Source organism: Pituophis catenifer, unplaced genomic scaffold, assembly GCF_029215685.1.
Source record: "Pituophis catenifer annectens isolate HBS135680 unplaced genomic scaffold, rPitCat1.0.hap2 SCAF_1, whole genome shotgun sequence".
Classification (NCBI taxonomy): Eukaryota; Metazoa; Chordata; class Lepidosauria; order Squamata; family Colubridae; genus Pituophis; species Pituophis catenifer.
Window position 1 is genome coordinate 223457774 of NW_027256881.1, and position 25049 is coordinate 223482822.

The 25049-nt window shown below is 40.9% G+C and overlaps 1 protein-coding gene across 2 annotated transcripts in view; it reads left to right on the forward strand.

Annotated features, from left to right (window-relative positions):
• Positions 1 to 431: 431 nt before the first annotated feature.
• ADCY5 (adenylate cyclase 5) overlaps positions 432 to 25049 on the forward strand; it is a 210740-nt gene continuing 186122 nt past the window's right edge. For both annotated transcript variants that reach the window (XM_070957084.1, XM_070957083.1), the window contains exon 1: positions 432 to 1439. In XM_070957084.1, coding sequence (XP_070813185.1) covers positions 432 to 1439 — 1008 coding nt within the window. The remainder of the gene's footprint in view (positions 1440 to 25049) is intronic.

The window sequence follows — 25049 nt, forward strand, 5'->3', positions numbered from 1 at the left end:
ACTGCCAAAACCCCGGGGACTTGGGCGGGAAAATGACAGAAGGGGAATCCTTGCCAGAGAGCCCACCTTTCCCTGGGAGGGGAGGGAAACTTGCTTCCCAGCCAGCTCTCTATGTGGCTATATAAATCCTGCATGAGGAAACATTGGACTCCTGGGAAGGGAAGGAGATCCGAGTGGCTTTCCAGCTGGCAACTAAGAGAGATTTGAGTATCCTTGGGGACACTGTTGGATCTGGTTCTGGATTTGAGATTTGGTTTCCTGCCCTTGCTTCCACCCTCCTGTTCATTGGTGGAGTGATGCTGTTTGGAAGAGCCGGAGAGATGCTGTTTGGTTCTGTGCCATGAACCACCCAATGTCTTCTGGTTGATTTCCCTCCCACCCTCTCCTGCTTTCCTGGAATTCCTGCCCTTCCTCTGCTGCCCCAGCAGGGCATGTCCCGCTCCAACAGTGTAAGCCCTCCGGGGTTTGGAGTTCCGGCTGCGCCCAGGGGTGGAGGGGCAGAGCCACATCGCTCTGCCTGGGGAGAAGCTGAATCCAGAGCCAATGGCTACTCCTACCCTCTCCCTACCAGGGCCTCAGTCAAGGAATCTTCCAGAATGGCGAGCAGGTGGAGGAATGAGGAGGAGTATGATCTGCCAGGTAGCAGGAACCATGGGGTAAGTGGCTGCAGGATGATGAGCTTCAGGTCCAAATCTGCTTGGCAGGATCGTAGTGGAGACAAGAGCCAGCACTCCTGTCGGGCAGGAGATCCCTCCCTTGCCCCAAGTCCGAGACACTATGGTAGTGAGCAGGGTGAGGTGCGCCCACGTTCTGTGGAGCTGGGACTCGAGGAGAAACGGATCAAGGCCAAGATCGACGAGTTGGAGGAGGAGGAGGAGCAGGGGGGTGATGAAGGGGGGTCCGAGATGATCTTCTCAATGGGCAGTTGTTGTGGAAGCCTGCTGCAGATCTTCAGGTCTAAGAAGTTCCAGTCAGAGAAGTTGGAGCACCTCTACCAGCGGTACTTTTTCCGTCTCAACCAGAGCAGCCTGACCATGCTGATGGCAGTGCTAGTCTTGGTGTGCCTGGTCATGCTGCTCTTCCACACTGTTCATGGCCACTACCAAGTGCCCTACGTGGTGGTGCTGTCCGTGGCCATCCTGCTAATGGTGTCCCTGGGGGCTGTCTGCAACCGTAATGATTTCCACCAGGACCACATGTGGCTCATGTGCTACTCTGTCATCCTTGTGGTGTTAGCTGTGCAAGTGGTTGGCTGCTTGCTAATGCAGCCCAGAAGTGCCTCAGAGGGCATCTGGTGGACCATCTTTTTTATCTACAGCATCTACACTTTGCTACCCATCAGGATGAGGGCAGCAGTCATCAGTGGTGTGGTATTGTCTGCCATCCACCTGGCCATTTCTCTCAAAATCAATGCAGAAGACAAAGTCTTATTAAAGCAGGTAAGGCTGAGATGTTGGGTGTATGGCTGCTAATTCGGACTGAGAACTTGCAATACCTGGGGATTGTTTTTGGAAGTGCCTGGCTCCCTGTCGTTTAATTTCCTTGCATTTCTTTTTATTTATATGTCTAATTGGCCTTAACTGAACACTTGGGAAGGGGGTTGGGGTATGGATTATTTGGCCAATAGGAAAGAAACATAACCTCTTGCTGTTAAAGAATTATATGGATTTGATTATTGATACAATACTCTGGTACTGCTAATTAAAGAGGTTAAAACAGTTGGGAAATACATCTTTACTATGGTACCAAGAACTGCTCTGTGTTCTGTGGCAATTGTCAGAAATTTTTGTTTTTCAGTGACATTCCACAAAGTTGTGGAGGCAAAAAATGCTTCTAATAAGTATATTGCATAGTAAACCTCCCAAATTAGCTTGTTGCTCTGGAAGGAAATTTTCTTTCTGATAAAAAAGCAGTTTCCTCTTTGCGTGGGTGTAGGGAGGATTTTGTTTATAGTTATGTCACTATTGTCAAGACCAGAGAATAAAACATGATTTCATCTTGAATGTTATATATATATCGTTCTTATATTTAAACTTTCATTTCGTGAAGGTAGGAATCAGGTGCTTAGATTCCTCTAGGGTATCAGTTTATAACTAAAGAGAAAGTTTGATGTTACATCAATTGAATATGTTATACAGGACTGTATTTTAGGGGCTTTGTTCTAACTTTATCTCACTTTGCTCATGCATATTTATTGACTGCCCCCCCCCAGTATTTTTATTTGGGAATTAATACTAAACTATAACATATCTGTGCTGCAAAAATAATAATAGCCATTAGTCTGTAAAAAAAAAAAATTGTTCATATGATTTTACTATCATTTAGTTTACATCTAGATATTTTCAATTCAGACAGTGAAGCCCTTAAGCTGTGCTGTGGAAGATTCCTTAAAGCATGACTGTAGTTTTGTGATTAGTTCATTTAATTTTCTCCTATTAGCATGAAAATTAAATAGTAACAGTAACAGAATGGCTTTATTCATATTTTTGGAAGAACCATCTTCTGGAATAATATTACCTGTATAGGTGCTACATGAAACTTACTAAGGGAATTGCTAAAGTTATGCAGTTTTGCTGAAATAACTCTTTGGCAGACCATTTCCTAATTTTACAATACTTTCATCTTTGTTAAACAAAATTAGTTGACAAAAAAGGCAAGGAGGGCTGTCATATCTTGCCTCCGTCTTTTAAACTTAACTTAGAAAATCTTTCCAAATCTGTTTTTCCTTAGAAACAGCCTAGTAAAGTTTTCAGCTTCAGAGCGCTTCTGTTTCAAACTTTGCTGCTATAACACAACTTGTGTTGCGGTTTTACTTAAACTTTAAATAAATGTCCCTGATTCTCCCACTGATTATCTGTAAGATGAAATTCCTGGTTACTTTGTTGGACTCTTGTAAGGTTCTCTACTAATTGACCGATTGAGCTTCAATTTTGTCCTTTCTGCTATCACACATTACCTGATTCCCTTGTTTATTTTCCTGTTTAGCACACATCACATTTGCACTAACACCTGAAGTGAAACAATAGTTTCACAAATACAATAGGAAATTGTAAATCAACTGGAATACATGAAGAAAAAGGGATTATGTTGAATTAGTGGTTTAGTTTAATTGTGAAGTGACCCAGAATATAAAGTGTTTGTAATGCTTGAAACTTTTGACACACTAGCCAGCTATGTACTATAAACTATTTGTGCTTTAATTAGATTTATTTTTCATTTACTTTAAATTACAGGTTAGTTCTTCACATCTTTTCTATCAAAAGAGTTGATACCTAGTCTAAAATGTTGCCTTTCAAGCTATAAATGGAGGTTATACTTAGAGCCATCTGATACTAAAATTTAAATTGGCAACTGCCTCACAATTCAACAGGCCGTTTATTACCTAGTCCTAGACTGTAGCTTGTTACCATAGAAATCTAATTTTTCTCTGACACTGCCCTGCTGATGCATATCCTTCCTTTTTCTTCCAAATAAGAAAGTCTGGGGTGAGGGGTGGGGGTAGGAAACATGGGAATGGACCAAATCTAAATATATTATTCTAATACTTTTCCGCTATTTTCAGTTTTTGTTTTATTCTTTCCTAATGAAATCCATGTAGACAGGACATTTGCAGAGTCATGATATGGGCCAGAAGACTGCCTCTATTTTCATGGGAATAAGAGCCTCTGCACTCTTGTATGGGTTATTTATGGGTAAACTAATCTAGGACCGCATCACATGCAGATAAGGTTGGTGAATGAAACCCAGTATTGCCTTAGTGCAGGGTTTCTGAACGGTGGCCGCTTTAAGATGTGTGAACGTCAACTCCCAGAATTCCCCAGCAGCTATGCTGGCTGGGGAATTTTGGGAGTTGACATCCACACATCTTAAAGTGGCCCAAGGTTCAGAAATCCTGTCTTACTGGACTTCTCTGGTGGTGTTCCCCACAAAAGCCTCAATATTAAGGCTTTCCAAATTATTCCAGATTTTTCTGTGAGGGGGTTGCAGGATGCATTCGCTCCTTTCCCCCAGTAGTGTTAGTTGAAGGATCTTAGCAGGAATTCTTCCTCTGTTCCATTTCATAGCCATAACCTGAGTGCAGTGCTGAAATCCACTGTGGGCGTGGCTTGGTGGGCATGGTGTGGTTTGGTGGTCATGGCATGGGCCTGGCAGAGGAAGGATACTGCAAAATCTCCATTCCCACCCCACTCCAGGGGAAGGATACTGCAAAAACCCCATTCCCTCCCCACTCCTGTGGGAAGGATATTGCAAAATCTCCATTCCCACCCTACTCTGGTGCCAGCCATAGGCGGTATTTGTCAGTTCTCCGAACTACTCAAAATTTCCACTACCGGTTCTTTAGAACCTGTCAGAACCTGCTGGATTTCACCCCTGCCTGAGTGGCTCTGTGCTTCTCAGGTGTGTTGGCTCACATACATTTACTAGGAACAATAAAGCTAAAAAACTCATCCCATTTCATTTTTAAAAATATATACTTAATTATGCGTTATGTTGTAATTCATACATCTTGGTTTTCCAAGCTTAGAGAACTTGTTATACAATCATTTATCATGACTCCCTTCAAAAACCTGTCCTAAGAAGGATCCCTAACTTCATTTCTAGCTTTTCTTTAGGTGAGATTTCAGTGGCAATTTCTTGATTCATTTTGCTAAAGAATAAGGTGTAGGGTTACTTATGATTGTACATGCTCAACAAATGTTCCATGTTGCAGGTGCTGTGTTATTGTATGTCTGCTTTAATATTGTGATTTTTAAAAAAAGAATATTATTTTTAGTGTATTGTATTTGGACACACATCTTTAAAAACAGAAGGATTATACAGTTTCCTAGAATATAAAATGCATCATACAGAGAGATCCAAGCGCTGGAATAGAGCTCTCTGAAAGTCTCAAACATACCTACATCTGAAAATGATACTATACTTTTAATTTACTGTTAGCTTTCCCGGTGACCTGAGATTTGACAGCAGCTACAATCTTCTTTCCAACTCTTGCATTTTTATTCAGATTCATCCTCTTTCTGGGCAGAGCCCGATAGCATCATTTCTAAACAGCTGCATCATCATGTGTCTCTATTTTATAACTTCTCTTATCTAAGCCAGCCTCTCCGCTGTTTCGACCTTTTACCAAGGCCTGCGTCACAATACCCCCCTTCAGTGCTCTTGGCTTTTCATGTGTGAGAATAAATACAATGTGGTGTCTCTTCTGCCCACAATCCATGCTCATTTGAAGCAACCTAATTGTAAGATGGTTACCTTTATAAAGAATGTAATAAAAACCCACCTGGTCCTTTCTGAATGGAATGGGACAATTCGCCATGGCCAACTCATCGTGGCCAATTCGCAGCGGCTACTTCGCAGCAGCTAACTTGCCACGGCCAACTCATCATGGCAAAACTCTCCGTGGCCAACTTGCTGCGGGACAACTCGCCCCGGGATTCTTTTAGTTCCTTTATTTTGGTTGACCACGTTTTCATCAAAATTATTTCTTGCATGAAAGGAAGTCATTCCTATGACTACCAGCTTTATGTAATGCTTTGATGAATAATAACAGGAACCAATCCTGCGTTGAATTGTCCCGTGGTGAGTTTTTTTTTAAATGAGTATCATTAAATGAGTTGTTGAGGTTTAATGGCCAGAGATAATGGCTTTAACAGCACATGCGTGTTATATGAGCTCATTGTGAACTTCATAGCCTTGTCATGGACTGACCACTCACTCCTTCGCCTAGATCTTCGAACCGCGACCCCTCGCCGCAGGGAGGCGGACCCAATTAGATGGATCCGCCCCAGGCGCCTGATGGATCCTGATAGGTTCCAGACGGAGCTTGGGCCATTTCCTGAGGATCTAGCACATGACTCGGCCGAGGACCTGGTAGCCGCCTGGGATCGGGCGGCTGGTGGGGCCTTGGACCGAGTTGTGCCTTTGCGGCCTCTGACCCGATGCCGATCCCGGGTGGCTCCTTGGTTTACTGAGGAGCTGAGGGAAATGAAGCGCCGGAAAAGACGCCTGGAGAGCGGTTGGAGGGCCAGTCTCGCTGAATCTGATCGAACACTGGTAAGGTCGCATATTAAGGCCTACCTAGTGGCGATAAAGACGGCAAAGTCTAATTACTTTTCCGCCTCTATTGCGTCATCAGGGAATCGTCCGGCCGCCCTGTTTAGGGTGACCCGCGCCCTGCTCCATCTGGGAGTGCGGGAGGATCCCTTAGAAGGCAGGGCGGAGGATTTCGGACAATACCTGTATGACAAAATCGCTCAGATCCGGGGGGATTTGGACTCTGACTGGGTAGATCAGGGCAGGGTGACGAGGAACAGTCTTGAGAATGTTATCGGGGAGGAGTTTGATGCTGTGACTCCCGATGATGTGGACAGGATTTTGGGGAGACTTAGTGCGGCCACATGTTTACTGGACCCGTGTCCCTCCTGGTTGGTACTGGCTTCCCGGGAGGTTACACGAGGCTGGCTCCAGGGCGTCATTAATGCTTCCTTGAGTGAGGGTCACTTCCCCGCTGCCCTGAAAGAGGCGGTGGTGAGGCCTCTCCTCAAGAAGCCGTCCCTGGATCCAGCAATATTGGCTAACTATCGTCCTGTCTCCAACCTTCGCTTCATTGCGAAGGTTGTTGAGAGTGTGGTCGCGCAACAGTTTCCACAATTCCTGGAGGAAACATCCTATCTGGATCCGTTCCAGTCGGGTTTCAGGTCTGGGCACAGCACGGAAACGGCATTGGTCGCGTTGGTTGATGATCTCTGGAGGGCTCGGGACAGGGGTTATTCCTCTGTTCTGGTCCTATTAGATCTCTCAGCGGCTTTTGATACCATCGACCATGGTATCATGCTGCACCGGCTGGAAGAGTTGGGGGTGGGAGGCACCGTGTTACGGTGGTTCTCCTCCTTTCTCTCCGACCGGTCGCAGTTTGTGTTGGCAGGGGGGCAGAGGTCGACCTCGAGGCCTCTCATTTGTGGAGTGCCGCAGGGATCGGTCCTCTCGCCCCTTCTGTTCAACATTTATGTGAAGCCACTGGGCGAGATCATCCGTGGCTTTGGGGTGAGATACCACCAGTACGCTGATGACACCCAGCTGTACATCTCCACCCCAGGCCACCCCAACGATGCCCTTGAAGTGATGTCCCAGTGCCTGGAGGCTGTGCGGATCTGGATGGGGAGGAACAGGCTCAGGCTCAACCCTTCCAAGACTGAGTGGCTGTGGCTCCCGGCATCCCGATATAGTCAGTTGACTCCATCACTGACTATTGGGGGCGAGTCTTTGGCCCCCACTGAAAGGGCTCGCAATCTGGGAGTCCTCCTGGATAGGCAGCTGTCTTTGGAGGAACATCTGACGGCTGTTACCAGGGGGACCTTTTATCAGGTTCGCCTGATTCGCCAGTTGCGGCCCTTTCTTGATCGGGATTCCCTGTGCACAGTCACTCACGCCCTCGTCACCTCTCGCCTTGACTACTGTAACGCTCTCTACATGGGGCTCCCCTTGAAGAGCACCCGGAGGCTCCAGCTGGTCCAGAATGCAGCAGCGCGGGTAGTGATGGGAGCAACATGGCGCTCCCATGTAACACCACTCCTGCGCGAGCTGCACTGGCTCCCGGTGGTCTTCCGGGTGCGCTTCAAGGTGTTGGTTATCACCTTTAAAGCGCTCCATGGCATAGGGCCTAGCTATCTCCGAGACCGCCTGCTGCTACCGATGACCTCCCATCGACCCGTGCGCTCCCACAGAGAGGGCCTCCTCAGGGTGCCATCAGCCAAACAATGTAGGCTGGTGGCCCCCAGGGGGAGGGCTTTCTCTGTGGGGGCTCCCACCCTCTGGAATCAGTTGCCCCCGGAGATAAGAAGAATCCAGGACCTCAATGCCTTCCGTCGTTCCCTGAAAACCTATCTTTTTCAGCAAGCCGGGTTGGCTTAAGAAGAAATTTTTAAAATTTTTAAATTCTTTTAATTAGTCTGTGATTTTTAATTTTTTGGGCCAAATTTTATATATATTTTTAAATGTTTTAATATTTGTATTCTATGTTTTTTATCTTGGCTGTACACCGCCCTGAGTCCTCAGGGAGAAGGGCGGTATATAAATTCGAAATTAAATTAAATTAAATTAAATAGCAGTTCTGCTGATTTTGGAGCTAAGCTGTGATTTGATTCCCATATATGATGGGACTGCTTCCCCATGCCAGATATGAGCAGCCCAGGGGCTCCAGGGACTACTTGTAGCATCTGAGTCTGTTTTTCATCTTTCTGTAGCCCTGGAATGCCCTCCAGCTACAGTTGTTGGACGTCAGCTGCATGACTTTTTGTTCCTTTGATATGGGAAATGTATGGAAGCTGTTAGATAAGCCATTTACTAGTTGTAAAAAAACACACCTTTCCCTAGATCTTGCTTGATAAAAGCATTTGCTTCAGGAACAACACCTCTCCTACAAGTAGCCAAAACAATGAGGAGGACAGAGTTTTAACACCAAGCTTATCCCTGGTTTAAGTATGTTCCTGTCTCTCCAGAACCAGAACTGATTGACTTTCTGTCCAAGTTGAAGCCATTCTCTAAATTGTATTAGCATACTGGATATAAAATCTCTACACGGCATGGGACCAGATTACAGGTAGTCCTTGATTTACAACCATAATTGAGCCCAAAATTTCTGTTGTTAAGTGAGACATTTGTTAAGTGAGTTTTGTCCCATTTTACGACCCTTCTTGCCTCAATTGTTAAGTGAATCACTGCAGTCATTAAATTAGTAACACAGTTGTTAAGTGAATCTGGCTTCCCCAATGACTTTACTTGTCAGACGGCTACAAAAGGGGATCACATGACTCCAGGATACTGCAACCGTCATAAATATGAGTCAGTTGCCAAGAGTCTGAATTTTGATCACGTGGCTACGGGGATGCTGCAAAGGTCGTAACTGAAAAACGGTCGTAAGTCACTTTTTTCAGTGCCGTTCTAACTTTGAATGGTCACTAAATGAACTATTGAAAGTCGAGGATTACCGTATTTTTTGGAGTATAAGACACACTTTTTTCCCTCCTAAAAGAGGCTGAAAATTTGGGTGCGTCTTACACTCCGAATGTAACCCCACGCGGTACCCAAAATGGCTACTCAGAACAGCTGCTGCCTTCTCTTACTCCTTCCGTGCTTTGCCTGCTTTAGTCACTGGAGCTCCCTCCGAGGATCAGCTGTGCTTTTGAAGCTGTTTTTCAGCCCCAATGCGAGCGATCTTCCGTGCTTTGCCTGCTTTTCTAATTGCTGCTCCCCCTGACAATCAGCTGTGCTTTAGAAGTACAGCCCCAACCAACCCCAACCTCAAAACCAGCGAGCGAAGTAATGTGCTGGAACTAGCCAGATGAATACCTGGTAGGCAGAATTCCCCCCCCCCTATTTTCCTCCCCAAAAACTAAGGTGTGTCTTATACTCTGAAAAATACGGTACCTGTATTTGTGGGACTGCATCTACCTATTGCATCAGGTTAGATAGGAAGAGTATGCTATGGGGCTCCATCTTCAAAGGAGCTCTATCTGATGAGACCCTGACAGTGGGGCTTTTCTGCTGTGATCCCTGCCCTCTGGCACCTCATCTTCCCCCTCCCATGAGGTTAGCCCCCATCTCTGTTAGCCTTCCTAGAAGAATCTTCAAACATCTTTTTAAATTTTTCTTACCAGCCTTGGGGATCCCAGAGAGAGCCTGCAAGTGGCTGTACGAGATTAAGTGATGTTTGTTTTCCTGGGTTTATCTTTTTTGCTTGATATGTGTATTTTATTTATTTTAATTGTTTTTAAATTGTTACGGAATTTTAAAATGTGGTTATGGTATATGCTGCCCAGAGTCTCCTGTTTGTATGATGAATGGCTGTATAAATATGGTAAATAAATAAAAGAAATGTTTCCATGGGCCAATAAGGGTGAATGGGATGCTAATCATTTGACTGTTAAGTTGGTAAGCAACAGATATTAGTTTGCCTTTTAAAATATAAAATTATATATTACATTATAAATATATGGTATGCCTTTTAAATTTGATCTTAATTTTATTCAGTTGTCTGAGGCAGAAATAAATTCCTGGATTAGGGATTTGGAAAAAATTTTGCTGACATCAAGGAAATTCAGACCACTTTTGGTTTGAACGTTTTTTTTTAAACAGGTTCTTTTATTGTATTCCAATCTGAGTTTGTGATTGGGTGATACTTGTGGTTCCGAAACAAATGCTAAGATCAGAACCCAGGATATAAAATGGGATTTGCACTGGAACATCCTCATGTGCGAACTGTTGGGGTATTTTTTCATCAGTGTGGTCAGCTGCACACACCCATGCTGCCAAATGCCTTGAAGATTATTTATATTCAGTACTAGCAAGTTGTGGTAGCATTGTAATAGAACTCATAGTTGAACAATCCAAAGGTGTACATGTTAATTTCTATTTTTATGTTAATACATTATTAACTTTAAACAATCGTGTTCAAGAGTCTAATTTCATAGTTTCACAATTCTTGCTTGTTTAAGTAATTAGTATTTTCATCAATCACTCCTTTTAAATAGTTGCTAATGATTTAATTGCGTAATGTAAGGGTTATTTTTTTTCATGGCCAAATGACCAAATCTAGTAAAATTTAGATGAGTTTAGATGCTGAACCTTGGCAAGGTTCTCATGAGAGCTAATGCTCTATTTCAATTAACAAAACATAGTTGCTATTCTTATAATACACCTGTGCCCAAACCAACCCCCCCTAATTATTGCTTAATAATTATTTATATCTCACATATCAATTTCTCATACACAACTCAAGATGGTGAATGTACCTAATACTCCTATTTTCCCCACAACAACAACAACAATCCTCTGAGGTGAGTTGGGTTGAGACAGAGTGACTGGCCCAAAGTCATCCAGTTGATTTTCATGTCTAAAGTGGGATTAGAACTCAAGGCTTCCTGTGCTGAAATGGGTAGATTGACATTTGAAATAAAAGAACAGGAAGATAAATAATATTATTTGATATGGGAGATATTTTATCAGTGGTTTGACAATAAAGTATGGAGATGAGATAGTATATATGAAATGAAATTTCAATGAAATGTTTTAAGTATTTATCTTCTGTTAAAGTAAAGAATAATTGTCGTATGATGAGATTTGGAAAATTGCTAGCACGAAATGATTTTAACCGATCGAGATGCTGTCTGTAATTGTTTGTAAGGATGATATTTTTATGTTGTTTTTTATTTTTATTTAAAATAAAACTTTTTTCAAAAAAAAAAAAGAACTCAAGGCTTCCCAGTTTCTAGCCTTGGTGTCTTAACTACTAGACTAGATTGGCTCTCTTCATATAATGCTCTCTGCCACAGAGCATGCTCAGATGTCTGGAAGCTACAGCTACCATCTAGTAAGTTAATCATATTTTAGCCTAGGCTAGCATGTTGTGAGAACGCATCTGTCCCATGATTATCAAATTATTAAAAGGGGATAGTATTCCACATATAAATGTCTCTTTATTATTCTATATTATTCTATAGAAGAAATGCAGTATAGTGATTCAAGTCCAATACAAATGCAGGTTTAACAAGATGGCTTTGAACCAGCAATTATTTTTTAGCCTAGCCTAATTCACATAGCAGTTGTGGGAATGAAATGAAGGCAGACCATCACATATGTCTGCTTGAGTTTGCAGAGAAAAAGTAAAATATTAATAAAATAATAGTTGCTAGTAGAGGCTTTCTCCAGATATAAAAGTTTTGGATGTGATTCTTCTCTCTAGAAAAATAAATGCTCACTTCTGTAAGCTCATCACACACTATTGAATGCTCTTATTAATTTGGTAACAGTATAAAAACTAAATCTATACTGGTTATATTGTGTTTGCAATAATGCAATAATAAATTTTAGGATTGATATCTATAAACGGAGTATTCTCCTTGGGACAAAGAACTAATTAATGATGCAGCTCCTCACAAATGGACATTATCAGGCAGAGGCCATTGATCTGTTTGTTGGTGGACAAAGTTTGCCTTTTAAAATATTTGAAGGAGTAAAGAGAAATAATTGTAGCACCAGTGGCAGCAGGCATAAACTTACGTTTCTGCCATTGTTAAATGACAATTCTACAGAATTTTACAGTGACAGGTAAGAGTTTTGTAAGAAAAATATTATCTGACATAAAGCAATTACACCAAAGGCAACACAGCAATCAAAAACGAGCAGCCTAGACAGGTTCACAAAATAATATGACCCCATGCTGGGGAAAACCCGGATATCAAGAATTTATGTAAAGAAGAGAAAGTCAGAAATATCTGGATCTTGGAGGGGCTGTTGGGCAGGGCAAAGAATGATGTTCTATGGGGCAGGGGTATTGACAGAGAAAACATGGGTTCTAGATCCCACTGGATGATGTTTTTTTAATAGAAAGCCAGATTATGCCCTGGAGAACAGTGAATTCTTCATGCTGAAGCATAAAGAGGTGGTACAACTGTGGTAAGACTACTAAGGAACATTTCCTCATGAATGTTCATGATCCATATTGCTGCATCACCACAGTGCAGCCATATTTATAACAAACTACAATGATGTCCAAACAGCAATACAGATGTGATGACATCATCTCACAATGCCACAGTTAAATACATTTGTCATGATCTCCAGTGAACGTATGTGGCATTCACATGACGTTACAGGTAGTTCTGGATATAAAAGATATAAAAACCATACATGACATGGGACCAGATTACAGGTAGTCCTTGAATTACGACCACAATTGAGCCCAAAATTTACGTTGCTAAGTAAGATAGTTGTTAAGTGAGTTTTGCCCCATTTTATGACCTTTCATGCCACAGTTCTTAAGTGAATCACTGCAGTAGTTAAGTTGGTAACAAGATTGTTAATTGAATCTGGCTTCCCCATTGACTTTGCTTGTCAGAAAGTTGCAAAAGGTGATCACATGATCCCAGGACATTGCAACCGTCATAAATATGTATCAGTTGCCAAGCATCTGAATTTTAATCGCATGACCATGCAATGGTCATAAGTGTGAAAAATGTTTGTAAGTCGCTTTTTTTCAGTGCAGTTGCAACTTCAAACGGTCACTAAACGAATGGTTGTAAATCGAGGATTACCTGTATTAGCCGCCTGATAATTTCACCCTGTTCTCCAAAAGGATGTCCTTGGTTAACTGGGCATCATTTAGGCGATATACAGTAGCAGTATATAGCAGTCCAGCAATGATCTGATGGTCGTAGAAATTGTTGCATAGCACTAGAGAGGAAATGGCCTAAGATTAGGAGTAGAAAGGCAAATTATCATGGGATGTTTACACATCTGGAATGTGAACTTTCTCAATCAGGCCATTTCTGAGATGGGTTAAACCAACAATATAATTTGCCTTCTTGTTTAACTTTGTAAACTGGGAGTAACTCAAAACTTGTTATCTGTTGCAGCCTGCCTGGCTCTTCTTATAAAGCTGGAACGTTTCTGGAATGTTATTTTTATTCCTCCTGGGGTCGAGTCAACAGCAGTGCCTGGAGTCCATGCCATTAACTGGAGCTGTTAATTGCATGCTGAGTAAACATTATAGAGTTTATTTGGTCACAGATCGGACCTATTGCTGGTAACCAAATGTTGGGCTATCCTTGATTGTAGTCATGAGGATATCCTGAACTATTTATGGGTTTCAAAATCCAAGCAGGACTGTTTATCTTTTATGGTCTGCCACTGTAACTGTTTATTAAGGTAAAGGTTCCCCTCACACATATGTGCTAGTCGTTCCTGACTCTAGGGTGCGGTGCTCATCTCCGTTTCCGAATCAAATTGCTTTGATTCAGTTAACCACTGTGGCTACAAAGGTCATAAAATGGGGCAAAACTCACTTAATTTCACTTAATGTCTCACAGAAATTTTGGGCTCAATTGTGGTTGTAAGTCAAGGACCACCTCTAATGTATTCTGTAATATGTTTTACAGAGATAACAACTACATTGCTATCAACCCTCATATTTTAAAACTCATTACATATAACCAGTGGTGAAATCCAAATTTTTTAACTACCGGTTCTGTAAGCATGGCTTGGTGGGCGTGGCAGGGGAAGGATACTGCAAAATGTCCATTCCCACCCCACTCCAGGGGAAAGATACTGCAATATCTCCATTCCCTCCCCATTTCTGGGGGAAGGATATTGCAAAATCTCCATTCCCACCCCATTCTGGGGCCAGCCAGAGGTTGTATTTGCCGGTTCTCCGAACTGCTCAAAATTTCTGCTACCAGTTCTCCAGAACCAGTCAGAACCTGCTGGATTTCACCCCTGCATATAACGTTCTAACTCTTGATTATGTTTTCTAGGGTGCTTTCTTATTCCTCCCCTCCCCCCTTTTCCTTTCCTCCCATTAAAGAAAGGAATTGTTTTCTTATAGAACTGTGATGACATCTGCTCCTCCTCCTAGAAGGAAAGAGATGAAATCACCCTGATCCACCTACAGTGTCCCTCCCCAGGCATAAAAAAAAGCTGTATTTGATTAAACATGTAAATGCACTTGGGAAATGTGGCCCACAGCTATCTCCTTCTGCTGAATGGTTGAACAATACTAAGTGGTGCCTGATGCCAAATTACACAAGTTCTGTGGCACACAGTGTTGATAACTGGCATAGCTGTTTATCTTTTTTGCTTTAGATTAATGGGATCTCTTGTTTCATTCAGTTTATTGTTGTCTTTTGGAGGAAGTAGCAATAAAACCAATCTTGTGACAGTGCCAGTATGTATATATGGCTTTCTATAACTAGTCAAAATGTGTTGCTTACAGGCAGAGTACCCTGAGCTAGAATTACAAATTTTTGTAATGCAGTTTTCACTCAGTGTTCTTTTTCCCCCCAAGGAAACAAAACAAGCAAACAAATTTTGGAGAAGGCCTGGATTTATATTGCTTCGGTGCAGATTTAAAGTTTTTATTCTGTTGCTTAAAATGCTACACGCTGAACATGTTTTTGAAACTTCAGCAGATCCAAACTGCAGCTGCTCTGACTGATACTTATAAACTGCAGTGGATAATTCTTTTATTTATTTACTTAAACATTTTTAGCCTACCCTTTGATCTTAGGGTTGGTTATATAGAATAAAGTAAAATAAAAATAAACCTTATTTTAAAAGATTAAAACAACAGTACTGTAACCATAATACAATAATAAAGAGGCACAGATTGTCCGATGGATGATAAGTTATGGCCAGCTATGATTGGTAAATTCTGAATACTAGCCTTAAAACCAGATCTTCTCTTGACAATGAAAAGAATTGGTGCTAGCCTTCCAGGGGGACATTCCAAAGTTGCTGTGCCACAACAGAGAATCCACTTTCTCTTGTTCCAACTTAATGCATCTTCCTCAGTGGAAATGCCAGTATGATATAGGCCGTGTCAGAATGTTAGCACTGATGCTAGATAAATTCTAATAAATGATCCTGACCCCATTACCCAGATGTGGTATTTAGCAGGTTCTGACCAGTTCTGGAGAACCGGTAGCGGAAATTTTGAGTAGTTCAGAGAACCGGTATATACCACCTCTGACTGGCCCTGCCCCCATCTATTCGCTGCCTCCCGAGTCCCAGCTGATTGGGAGGAAATGGGGATTTTGCAGTAACCTCCCCCTGGAGTGGGGAGGGAATGGAGATTTTACAGTATCCTTCCCCTGCCACACCCACCAAGCCACAGCCACAGAACTGGTAATAAAAATTTTTGAATCCCACCACTGACATTACCTCTGATGGGTTCTGCACCAGTTGCAGTTTCAGATTGTTCTTCCAGAGAAGATAATTGAACATTGCATAGTCTGACAAGACTATCCTAATTGAGGAAATGTCACAGCTGGTAGATCAACTACTGCTGTTGAATATGCTTCATATTACCAACAATACCTGGGCTTCAAATGATAGTGTCAACTGTCCTGACTTGGTCAGTTAGGAAAGAAAGACTTCTGGCTCATGGTTAGCCAAAAGCCAAACTGGTTACAGAATAAGCAAAACTGGATCTGAGTTTTTTGTGCACAAATGGTACAGTTAGCTTTCCTTTGTTCCATGCCAACTCCCTGATTATCGGTGACTGTTCAATTAGGTATTAACAAAGTGTTTGGGAAACGGTCCCTGGCTTCACAAGTTCACCGATTCTGCATTCTTTTGGTATGATCTTGAAATGGCTGGTACTTTTCACAGGATGGCATGCCTTGGTTTTGATTCCTCTTGACTCCCCCCCCCCCCGCATCCCTACCCTGCTGCTCCCCCTCCCCCATTACTAATGTCTAGCTGTCAGCTTGTGAGGTGTAGCTTAGCTGAATGGCAGCCATGACAGATAGAAGTGAATAACTGAGAACTCCAAAATGTCATACCTTTTCAGAAGGGTTGAAAAGTCACCCATAGAAACTTACCCAGTTCTTGGACTCGTAAGCCATCACTCCATAGTGTTTGTGCCTTTTATCAGGATATCTTCTTGGCTTACTGATCCTCATTCACTCTATAGCAACATCCAAACTAGGTGTGGTTGGGAAACCACCCTCTGCTATGTAATGAGCAAGTACTACTCCCTGATCTCATTTGTGAAACCCCCTGCGCTGGCTCTCCATAGCAAAAATAGGCAAGCATACATCTAGTTGAATAGAAGATGCAACTGTCACATTTACATTCCCAACAACTGAAGCAAATCCCCCCAAATGGAATCAGAGGGTTTCCCAGATGCAAGGATGCAAGTAATCTCCCCTCCTGGTGCTTACCATACTTTCTACAGGAACTGGGAGTTTAAAAGCATGGAATTCTTAAAAATTTAGGGCAGACCCGAGCCTTTGGCTGTCTCTGTCCCACCTATGTGAGATCAACTGGAAATTAGAAATCAAAGGTAAATAAGTGTATGCCATGCACAACTGCATTGATTTTATTTTGAGGGTGACTACTATTTGTGTTCATCTTACATATATTTGTGCATGCCTACAGTACAAACCTTCATAGCCCTATTGGTTCGGCCCTCCCCAACAATCCCAGTTTCTGATGTGGCTCCTTGGGAAAATTAATTGCGTACCCCTGGTTTAGTGGCACCCGATTTCTTATGCTACTGTATATTTTAAGATCTTAAACAATTTAGATCTGGAGGTGTTTAAAGAACAGTTTCCACACTCCTATTATTTATTATTGCCAGTTACATGCTGCTTGGTTGCTAAGGTCTTATCAAGCTCACTGATAATCATAGAACGTATCTTTTATATTTATTTATTTATTTATTGGTTCGATTTATATGCCGCCCTTCTCCGGAGACTCAGGGCGGCTTACAATGCGTTAAACAATAGCCTTCATACTTTTGTATATACCTGCTTAGTAGAGCTTTTGGTCCCTCCTAAGCGGTGTTCTTTTTTATACAAAGTCAGCTTATTGCCCCCACAATCTGGGTCCTCATTTTACCTACCTCGGAAGGATGGAAGGCTGAGTCAACCTTGAATATGATGAGAGAAGACTGCCTCAAAGATTGGCTATGTCATTATACCCAAGTTTATTCTCTAAAATTAAAAGAAGCACAATGTCAATGCACACAGCAGAAGTTCCATTTTCCCAGCTATTGCATGCCATACACTTTCTTCACAGTTAGTCGTCAATTCCATACCAGCCCAATTGCCTTCTTCAGTTGCTGTTGTCAAACACTGAAAGAAACCGAATGTCAGTTTCTCCCTTAAAGGCTGTCATTCTGTGATCAGAGTAGGTAAGGAAGAAGGAGCTGCTCAGAATTTCTGCTGCAGAAATTTCTATGCCCTCAGCCAATTGTAGTTCTTTGCACTGTTTAGAAGACGCAAATGGTATAAAAGTGAAAGAAATTTATCATGTTGAGGTCTAATATAATTTCCGATAATTCTCATCTACTAAATGTTGAAAAAAAAAAGAAAGGAAAATTTCCCCCCTTTATTAAATATGCTAGAATATATTAACTAAAGTTGCTACTGGTGCAACATGTCTGTTGTTTTAAACACTTGGATCTTACTGTATATGTACCTTCCTTCCACATCACAAATGCAATGACACCAGAACACCATACATGCAATGGCATCATTACACAAATGCTGCTATTGCAGATTGGTGTCCTGACTGTTGTTTCAAATAGACAAGTCACAGCATTTGCACAATGCTGTCATTATGCACACTCCATCATTTGCATTCTCTCCTCTTCTCCTTTTCCCCTGCTGATGCACATGATTGCAAATAATTGTTCCCCCCACCACATCTGGCCAGCTTTGTGTTACAGTCACAATCAGCAAAATACTTTGAGCAGATTGTAGGAGGTTTTAAGGCTATCGAAATTCTCCAGTGTTTTCCTAGTCCTTAAATATGAAGTTCTACTTAGCTCTTGAGATTGATAGGAGAAACCTCTGTGCAGTAAATGGAATTGGATGAGGTGAGAACATGAGCAGGATCTTTGAATAGCAGAGCTGAGAAAAGGTATAATAGGGAATTCCTGTAGGACAGAGCCATTAGATAAATTAGGTAAATTTCTTCTGCTAAAGAAAGTGAACTGAATTACATATGTCCTCAGTTAAAATTGGAACATACTGACCTGGTTTTAATTTTTGTCCAAAATATTAAATTCTTTTCATCTCTATCTCTCTGCACCATCCTGTAATTAAAGGTTTTGGCTGAAAACAGGTGTCAGGAGAAAAAAAACAGGCACCAGGAGAGAGACGAAACATTTTCATTCTTTCTTTCCTGATGCCCAGGAGATGCCACAGGGTTCAGAGATGTTCTGTATGTCTGTGACAATGACAGTACTTGTACAAGAGACTGATTAAGATTTACACCTAAATGAGCAGTGGGTTTTTTTTAAGAGGAAAGGCAACCTTCCTGCTACTTTTCCCAAGGTAAATGCTCTCTTCTTGAATCTTTAATGTCTTTGGGAAATCAGAGGAAGATACAGTATTTATGAATAGATTTTGTGTGCTTTCTATTAGCTTTGGTCTACAACATTATTTATAGATTAAATGGGAAAAAAAAAACCTGAGTCATAAAACAATTTGAAACAATTTGAAAAGCAGTATAAAATACAGAGGAGTTCCTTGTCAACAACCCAAAGGATAAAAGCCAAGTCTACTTTCTTATGGAGGGTATTCCACAGATGGACAACTTCTGTACCAAATATAGTTGAATGACGGCTTTACTTTTATTGTGGAAAGTAGTAAAGCTGATAAACATACTACATGGTTACATTTTTGCTTTGGTATATTACCATTTTTGGAAGTGGCTTTGCCTAGTCTACACTTGTGTGGAATAGGGCTGAGTTTTACAAATCAGAGTAACCACTAGATGGCAGCAACTAACTCTTTGCTGCCATCTAGTGATTATCAGGGGTTTTCCAGAATCACTGCTCCAACAATCCACATGGGTTGATCACTTGTCCATGCTAGAGACTTAGTGCAGAAGATCTTTTCCTCCGTAGCTTAGACCACACCCCCTGGCCTGCCTTCTTCAGTCTTTTCACTCAGTCGGCTTGTAGAGACTTGAGTTGCCTTCTCTGTTACAGAGACTTTCATATTTTTCTATATTTCGTTAATTTTTTTCCTTCTGCCTTTAATATTTTGGACTTGGTTTGTTACCATCTGAGCTGCGCACCATGGGATTGCGTGTGGAGGTATGACTCCCCTCCTTGGCTGCTGGCGGCTGGTTTTTTGCAGTCCTGGGGCTCCAGGTCGCTGCAACTAACTCTTTGCTGCCATCTAGTGATTATCAGGGGTTTTCATGCTTAAACCTTTGAAGGTCTTTTAAGAAACAGGATTGAAAGACTATTGACACCTTGGAACTTTGGTGTTGGAATGTCTTCTGAGAATGGACAGCTAAGAAAAACAAACAAGCAGATCATTGAACAAATCAACCAGAATTTGTCACTTGAGGAAAAAATGACCAGACTAAAATTATCTTACTTTGGATACATTATGCAAAATCCCACCTCTTTGGAGAAGGCTCAAGTATTGGGAAAAGTAGAATGAAAGAGGATGATCACAGCAGTAAAGTGGATGGACTTGGCAATGGATTTAAAGTTGAAAGGCTGGGTAAAGAATAGAGTGTCATGGGTTTAATGGTTGCTGGAGTCAAAAATGACTTGATGGCAGAGAAAAAAAAACAGTATATTTGTTGGATCTTCAGATGAGAATGTTGGACAGAATTAAGCTTGGTAGGATGATAAGACTGGAATAATACTAGCCTGATCTTCTGCACAGGATTAGAGCAATTCTGGGCCTGTGTTAATGTACTTGAGAACAATTTATATTCCCAGTGTGGTCATTAAATAGCAAGTGAAGGCAGCCCAGGTGTATTCTAGCTTCTTAACGCCTTTCTTTCCTTATCTGTTAATGACTATAATTGAAGGAGGGTCTCGAAGGAAGGACTATTTTGAACATACTAATTGAGTTTGTCTAACACTTAATATGGCACTGCCATCTGTTTTGCTACCATTCTCTTTCTTGCAATCAAAGCTGGCAATTCGGTAGTTGCACTTCTCCAAAAAACAACTGCTCAACCACATGTAGGCTAAGCGTCATCTAATTGCAGGGATCTTCTAATAAAAATCCAGAACTTACCCCCAAACAGTGGCATTTAAGGTTTACTGCTTTTGTTTTGTTACATCCCTGCTAAAAGGACCACAAGATGTCAAAATTACGTTCCCCTATTCTCCCCTTACAGTGGTCTTCCAATTAGGTTAAAAGTGTATGGCTTAAGAGAAGTTGGGTTTCTGAATGGGCAGATGATTTGTTCTCTGCTATCAATGTCTATTACACACCTCAAATTATATGAAATTAACATTGAATGATATTTTCTAACAATTATCTGTTTACTATTTCTGTAAGCATCTTCTGTCTTTTGATTTTTAAAGACTTGGACTGGTTATTGATTTTTTTGTGAGCACTTTTAAGCTGATGATTTAACCTTTACAATTTAAATAGCTTAAAGCTTAATTATTTGAGGGACTGCTTCTTATTATGAACCTGTAGGGATACTGAAATCTCTACAGATTTATAATATAGGAGAGGCTAGTATAAGGATTCCATTACAGAAGAAATTTATTGGTTAGATATACATGAAAGTGCCTTTTCCTTGATCATTTCTACACTGGATTGTGTTCCTCTGGAAACTGCATTTAAAAAAAATGAGCCCATCTCTTCATACTCTAACCTTTTGAATTGCTTTAATGATTTTTTTATTACTTATTTAAATTGAATTTTAGATTTCATTAAGTATCCATTAATTTAGTTTTCATTAAGTATCCATTTCTTTTCTGCAGGTGAGAATCCAAGAACTGATTTTACTTTCACATTTAACAGACACTTTGTGTAATTGTGTCATTTAGCAGCATGGTGTAGTGTTGAGTTGGCTCTGGTGAGATCTTAACTAACCTTAGTGGCTGTGAGAAAAATGGGTGCAGTGCGTTGAACTGAAAGAAAGATAGAATATATATATCTAAAAAACTAACTTACTTTTAAATGTAATTTGGTGTAAGATGCTTAAGCTCCTTGTTAGGTGGAAAAACAATACACATTTAATAACACAAATAAAGTGATAGTAAGGAAGCAGTTTGCTTTGTAATTATTACTATAATGCATCTATCCTACTTTTTTACTGTGAGCTCAAGGCAGCATGGATAGGAGACTTCCTTGGTATATTCCAGCAATCAGTGTTGTGAGTTAGATTGGGTTAATGGAGAGTGGTTGATCTTGAGTGGAGATCCAAGATCAACCACTGAATTCCAGTGCTGAGCAAAGATTGACCTTAGTTCTCCCTGGTCCCAGGCCAACATTAGCTCCCCAGTGTAATAAAGATTTTATATTCCTTCCCACCATTTGCAACATCTGAAAACAGAACAATAATAGCAAAATAACATTGAAAAAGAAGAACTAAGAAAATTAGCAGTTGACTTTTTTCCCCATCTGTCACTTTGTCCAATCCCCAAGCGTCGTATTATATTTCCATGAGTGAATGATGTCTTTTGAGATCTGAACTACTTGAGTTGTACAGTATATAGGTAATGATTTCCATGAGTTGTTTTTGCTGCAGAAGTGAAGTGTTAACAATTCCTGTTGTATCACATGACTGGGATCAGCATACGTGACTGCAAATATCTGGAGGACTGCTGGAGGATGCCAAAGAGCTACAGAAATTTCTCAGTCTGCACATAATTAATTGCAATTAGTTTATATGTTGAGGAGTTTCCTGTGGTGAAAGTCCTGGGGTAAATGCATGATTTTTGATTAGTACACAGCATGACAGCTGATTGAGTCCTGTGATCAAAGTATTTGTATGTTAAAGGCAGTTGCAGCCTGTAAAATTAAACTGATTTTTTGGATTAATTTGCTCTAGAAACATATACCAGAATTTGCCCTTCTCTTTTACTGACAGAAGAACAGGCCTGGATTGTCAGCTTTAAATTTGGTAATTGCAAAATAAATATTTTTTTCTGGCAAAGATTGCATCATTTGAGTCAATCTTGATGGGTTTCAAGTTGAAGCTTCCTCATTCTATAGTATTTTTCTCATTCTTGTTTATTGTCTGCCTTAAATAGCACTTTTCCTTTGTTTGAGATGACATGGGCAATCAGATGGTTTTTTTGTGACAGACCGCTGATGTTAATGAAATCGGGTATATAATACTGTTTAGCAATATTATCACAAAGCTACGTAGGATTATCCTGCCAATCAAACTAAAAGGTGATCAGGACAAATGAGGGCAAGACAGTAATGGAGTTTGGAGGGATTGAGCATCATTAAAACAATATTAATGGGTTTGCAATGAGAGTTGAAAATTACTGAAAATGGAAGTTATATTTCCAAATTCATGGAAATGAAAGCAAATTGAGTAAGGAGCTTCTGTTCAGTCTATAAAGTGAGCAGCATGAGAATGAATAAAATAGGAGCAGGCATTTCTTCACCAAAACCTTAAGATCACCTTCCCAACTTGGAGCCATCTAGGTACATTGACTTTTTTCTTAACATCTGGCCATTGACATCCAAAACAGATTTGTTGGGAACTAGTCAACATACCTGGCAGACACTTGATTCAAGAAACCTATTTTAGAATATAATTGCTGAATATGTATCCAAGATCTGGTATGGATTTTTTTTTTACAGTTGATCTACTTTTGAGCCCATATGGATGAATTTTAGTATTATCATCATGCCCTTTGTATTGCTTGTTGCACATTGAGATAATTTGTGGACAGATAAAGCTGTTTTGATGTGGTGGCTCAGTGGCTAAGACGCTGAGCTTGTTGATTGAAAGGTTGGCAGTTCAGCGGTTCGAATCCCTAGTGCTGGGTAACGGAGTGAGCTCCCATTACTTATCCCAGCTTCTGCCAATCTAGCAGTTTGAAAGCACCTAAAAAATGCAAGTAGAAAAATAGGGACCACCTTTGGGAAGGTAACAGCATTCCGTGCACCTTTGGCATTTAGTCATGCCACCCACATGACCACGGAGACGTCTTTGGACAGCGCTGACTCTTCTGGCTTTGAAACAGAGATGAGCACCGTCCCCTAGAGTCGGGAATGACTAGCATGTATGTGTGAAGGGAACCTTTATCTTTACCTAATCAAAACTTTCTCAAACTCTGCCTTTCAGAGGTATGGATGTTCTCCTTCCAGAATCTCTGTCACCAAGCAGAAGGTGCCATGTTGAAGTTCATTGCTACCTACTCTGAGAGGCAGCAGCTGTTGAAGATTTTAAATGTATACTCTGCCTTTTTGTTTGTAAAGACACGTCAACTTTGTTATAATGACTTCTTTTAGTCCTGCTACCTGCCAGCCTTTAATTTAAGTCCCTGATATTAAACTGGGAACCCTTTTGCTGGTTCATGAGTTCAGTAGGGAACAATGAGCTGTTCCCCATTTTCCTAGGTCAGTTATTTCCTTTATTTGCTTTTGGGGATGGGGATGGGGGGGAGGAAGTTTCCATCATTCCTTTTTGCACATGCAGTTTGACATAAGAAGATTTGAGATGAAAAGAGATAACAGCAAGTTGAGCCTCTAGTTTGGTGGAATCATCCTAGCAACTGTGATCTACAGAGATTCTGAACTAGTACTCATCCTTTCGTCAAAGTGGTGACTAATGGACAGAAGAGGATAAAAAAAGCCCAAAGAATGGACAATACAGCAGTGTGCTGTGAAAATCTCAGCAAGTCCTTTTTAATCTTGTAATAAATCAGCTTCTGTTGCAAAGATAATAATGCATTAGACATCCCTGTTCTGTGAATGCTGCTTATGCTCGCTGCCTAGCAGAAATGATTGCTTTAACATGGTCATATATTGTGAAAATAATTCCCACAGTGATATTTTTCACCTTCGCCTTCAGTAATTGTACTATTGATATGTAGTGCCTTTAAAAAAAAAAATTGCTATTTGTTTATGTACTATTCATAGCCAGGTATTTCTGAGTGCTTGGGTTAAAGCCAAGTTTGCCCTATCGACTAGAGAATATGCCAGCCTGGGAGTTTCCCACGCCATTAGTTCATGGAATAAAAATGAAATGGAAAGATTAAGACTTCAGAAATACTAGGGTGTGGCAAAGATCCTTATATACAGCTGGTTTAGTTTTTAGGGCTCTAAATTTTGTGTCAAAGAACGGCTTAGTTTAGACCAGATTGTTAAATTAGATATGATGTAACAGAAACAAATTGTTCTTTTAGCCCAGGCTGAACTCCGGGGAAAGACATTACCCAGCAAATTAAATTAAGTAAATCCTGGCTCGTGAAACCATATTATATATATGTACATCAAGAAACTGATATGATTGTGGATTAGAAGCCAAGATAGAAAGGCAGACCAATGGAAGATGTGGAGTAGAAAAGGAAAACAGGGATGTGACTTCTTTAAATCCAAGAAAACATCGCTGGAAAGTTCTACTGGTATCAGTTTGTAAAAGAAAACAGTTTACACATTCCCCTTCTATAAATAATGTCAAAAATCTTAATTCCTCAGTTTAATTTTCTCTGGATTTGTCCTGGGTTAAATAGATAACAGAATAACAAAGGAAGTCTTCTAGCCCAGGGGTGTCAAACTCACGTCATCATGACAGTGTTTCGTGACATATTG